Genomic DNA, 4,379 nt, shown 5'->3' on the forward strand with positions numbered 1-4,379 from the left:
ACCAAGATAACCTGGCCGATTTTAAAGTTAAGCCTGAAAATTACCAAGATAACCTGGCCGATTTTAAAGTTAAGCCTGAAAATTACCAAGATAACTTGGCCGATTTTAAAGTTAAGCCTGAAAGTGACGGTAACTTGGCTGATTTTAAAGTTAATCCCGAAGATTACCAGGATAATTTGGCCGATTTAAAAGTTAAACCCAAAGATTACCAAGATAATTTAGTTGATTTTAAAGGTAAGCCTGAAGATTACCATGATAACTTGGCCAATTTTAAAGTTAAGCCTGAAAATTACCAAGATAACTTTAAAGTTAAACCTGAAGATAAGGATGTTACTGTATATTTAGAGCCTACCAAGGAATTTGAAACTGCTCTAGCCCAGCAAGAGGCCCCAGTTTGGCCTACAGTATATGCACAAGAGGTAGAACCTGTTCTCAATGAGCAGGAGCAAACAGCTCACCGTTCTGAGTATCCTGAGAAGGAGCATCCTTCTGAAATTTATCCAGAAGCCCCAGCTCAGGACTCAGAGCCTACTGAGGAATTTGAACCTTTGATCCAACAGGGACAACCAGGTCCATTTTCTGAGCATCATGAATTGATTGCTTCACTTCCATATCAGCATGAAGCTCAATATTCAAACTTCCTCAGTATGACTGTTGAACCTCCACATGTGGGGCTTCCCATAAAACCAGAACCCACTACAGAAAGGGATATTTCTTCAATCTACTATGAGGTTCCAGTTTATTATTTAGTTCCCATGAATGACAAACTTTCTAAAGCCCAGCAACATAAGGCTCTACCTCTGCCTCCAGAGCTTTCTGAAGAGGTTGAACCTATACCAATTAATCAGAACACTCCAGCCCTAGAAGCAACTGAAAGTGAAATTCTTTCTACCCAACAGGAAGCCACAGCAGGCAATGAACACAATGAAGAAGTTGAATTTCCCGCCATCATGCAGGAAGCCCCAACTCAGCTTCCAAAGTTTCCTATGGAGATAGAACTACATGAGGACATAGGTTCAGCTCAGCTTCCAAAGCCACAAAAAACTATAGTTCATGCTCCAGTGCATTTTAAGATAGTATCAGGCCATGATCAAGCTCAGTATTCAGCATTGCCCAAAGCCACAGTTCCACACTTGGATGTGGAAATTAACATAACTCCAGAACCCACCAGAGAGTCTAAACACTCTTCACCTCTGAAGAAGCCGACAGTTTTAATGAACCCTGAGAAATCACGTCCAAATCCACACCAGGCTCCAGCTCAGTATCCCCACCCAACTCAAGTCACAGTTCAGCCTTTTGATCTGGACCTTACCTTAACTCCAGGATCCAGTGTGGAGATTGAACCTGTTCCAACCAAACAGGAGACCAAAACAAAACTTCCAACGCCACCTAAGGGGCTTATGTCTCAAGCTGTAGTGTTTTATGTGATGCCCGTTTCAATGCTAGGCCATGATCGAATTCAGCCTACAAAACCACCTGATGTACCTGTTTCATCTCTGGATGTAGGGCTTCCCTCACCTCCAGAACACACAGAAGGGGCTGAATATTCTCCAGTCCTGAAGACTACAGCTATGCCTCCAACTCAGCCTAAATTGACATTTCAAACTCCAGTCACAGCTCACCCTTTGAATGTGGAATTTACCATAACTCACCATTCTGTAAATCTTGCTGCAGAAAATGCTTTAGCTGTGCACATGGAACAGATTGCCTTTCCCAGCACCAACATATGTGAGCTCTGTACTTGCCAGTTTCAGGCACTGGTGTGTGTGGGTCTTCACCCAAAGCAGAGGCTCCACCAAGTGCCCGTGCCAGATCCTACCGCCAAGATGAAAATCTTCACTACTTTGTAAGAATCATCTTTTCTTCTTTGTGCTGGGAATTCTGCTTGACATAGCCTTTAAATTTTTCATTGCTTTTTTTTTTTTTTTCAAGTTACACTTCATTCTAAGTGTTCTTCCTAGGAGCACTTAGGCTTTGGTGCTACCTGACAGAAGGTTTTTAAAAACAATTTCTATTTGCTATTAATAATAATAAATATCTAACCCATTTTCTGTTAACATTTTCTTATTGATTTGTAGGAGTCAGTTTAAACAAAAAGAAGATTTGGGGGAAAATACATCCAAAATAATTAACTGTCATTACATATGCAAGAGATTGAACAGATAGGAAATTAAACTTCTATTATGAGGCCTCATTTGTGTCAGTGACCCAGGGTTACTTCTTTATTATGCAAACTGTGGGAAGCTCATAGCTCTAGAAGATAAAGGTGTTTTGTTTTTTGTTTTGTTTTGTTTTTTCTATAGTTGACTATCCCTCCAGGAGGTTGCAATGACTTTTTCTTGTCTTGACTTTTCTTTTCCTACTTAATATAAACTGTGCTTCCCATAGAAATTTCCACGGGAATGCTATTTCTTATACTGATGAGAATACGTGGAGAGAGTACCCTTGGACTGAGAAACTGTGAGTATATTCTTCCCAAGTGTGAATATAAAACTGCATTCTTGGGGAGCTGAGGGTTTAGCTCAGTGGTAGAGTGCCTGCCTGGTGAGTGCAAGGCCCTGAGTTTGGTCCTCAGCTCTCGGGAAAAAAGAAAAAAAAAAAAGCTATAAAGACCAAAAAATAAAAAATAAATAAGGCAACTATTGGACCCTTCTTGGCCCAGAATTCTGAAGAGAATACGCCTGATAAAATCATGTCTCCTCCACATCCTAAGCAATCTCTACTGATTGAAAGTTTAAAATATTAAATATTATGGGCAACGAGGATATAGTTAAGTGGCAGAATGCTTGTTTTATATACACTGTGAGAACTTATAGCCATAATGCTAAATAGTTCCATGGACCTTCTTTGAATTAACCAGGGCAATTTCAATTTATTTTCTGCTGTATAAATAATACATGAATTATATTCTTTGTGTGTGTGTGTGTGTGTGTGTGTGTGTGTGTGTGTGTATGCCAGTTACAGCCTGGGCACTGTTCCTAAGCTGCTTTTGCTCAAGGCTAGCGCTCCACCACTTGAGCCACAGCTACACTTTCAGCTCTTTTGGTGATTAATTTGAGATAAGCCCCTTTTAGCCAGCCTGGCTTTGAACCATGATCCATAAATTTCAGCCTCCTGAGTATGTAGGATTATAAGCATGAGCTACTAGCTCCTGATTTAGGTGATTGTTTTCTTAATAGATAAAAATGAAATGGTAGATAATATGGAAACTATTCTTGAGTATGGTTGAGGGGTTGGAGGCATGGCTCAGTTGGTACTACACTAGTGAATGAGCAATAGCAGCAGGCACTGAGCTCAAGTCCTAGTGTCAGTTCTAAAAAAAGGAAGGAAGGAAGGAAGGAAGGAAGGAAGGAAGGAAGGAAGGGAGGGAGGGAGGGAGGAAGGAAGGGAGGGAGGAAGGGAGGGAGGAAGGAAGGAAGGAAGGGAAAAAATATAGTGGAAAGATCTATCATCCCAAATCCTTTCTCATGCAGTTGCTTTACATACAGAAAAATGGTTTGTGGTCTCATTCTCTCTGTCTCTCTGTCTCTCTGTCTGTCTCTCTCTGTCTCTCTCTGTCTGTCTCTCTCTCTGTCTATCTGTCTCTCTTTTTTGTGCTGTTTCTAGAATTCAAGACATTCACTCCCTTCCTTCCTTCCTTCCTTTTTCTTTTTTTGTGCTGGTTCTAGAATTCAAGGCTGAGCACTATCCCTGAGTCTTGAGCCACAGCACCACTTCTGGTTTTTTGGTGTGTGGTTAATTTGGAATAAGAATCTCATGGACTTGGGCTGGGAAGGTGGCTCAGTAGCAGAGTGCTTGCCTCGCATGCATGAGGCCCTGGGTTCAATCCCTCAATACCACATAAGCAGAAAAACCTGGAAGTGGTAGAGTGCTAGCCTTGAGCTGAAGAGCTGAGGGACAGCGCCCAGGCCCAGAGTTCAGGCCTCACAACCAAAAAAAAAAAAAAAAGAATCTCATGGACTTCCTGCCAGGGCTGGATTTGAACCATGTTTCTCAGATCTCAGCCTTCTGAGTAGCTAGGATTGTGAGCCACTTGTGCTCAGGAGGCTGAGATCTAAAGATGATTGTTCAGAGACAGAGGCAGACCAAGCAGGAGAGTTTATGAGACTCTTAACTCCAATTAAACAACCCCTCCCTTTCCCCTCTCCACACACACACATCTATCCAGAAGTATAGCTGTGGCTCAAGTGGTAGAGTGCTAGCCTTGTGTGCAAAAGTAAAGGGACAGCATCCAGGCCCTGAGTTCAAGACCCAGAACTAGCACCAAAAAATAAATATAAAGGGCTGGGAAGGTGGCTCAGTGGTAGAGCACTTGCCTTGCATGCTCAAGGCCCTGGGTTCGATTCCTCAGCACCACATAAGAAAAAAGCCGGAAGTGG

The 4,379-nt window shown here is 42.0% G+C and overlaps 1 protein-coding gene across 1 annotated transcript in view; it reads left to right on the top strand.

Moving 5' to 3' along the window:
• LOC105998520 (leucine-rich repeat-containing protein 37A3-like) overlaps positions 1-4,379 on the top strand; it is a 69,973-nt gene that overhangs the window by 17,123 nt on the left and 48,471 nt on the right. Inside the window, exon 2 of the mRNA XM_013033245.1 lies at positions 33-1,846. Within this exon, the coding sequence (XP_012888699.1) occupies positions 33-1,846 (1,814 nt within the window). The remainder of the gene's footprint in view (positions 1-32; positions 1,847-4,379) is intronic.

Source organism: Dipodomys ordii, unplaced genomic scaffold, assembly GCF_000151885.1.
Source record: "Dipodomys ordii isolate 6190 unplaced genomic scaffold, Dord_2.0 Scaffold165, whole genome shotgun sequence".
In the NCBI taxonomy this organism is placed as follows: domain Eukaryota; kingdom Metazoa; phylum Chordata; class Mammalia; order Rodentia; family Heteromyidae; genus Dipodomys; species Dipodomys ordii.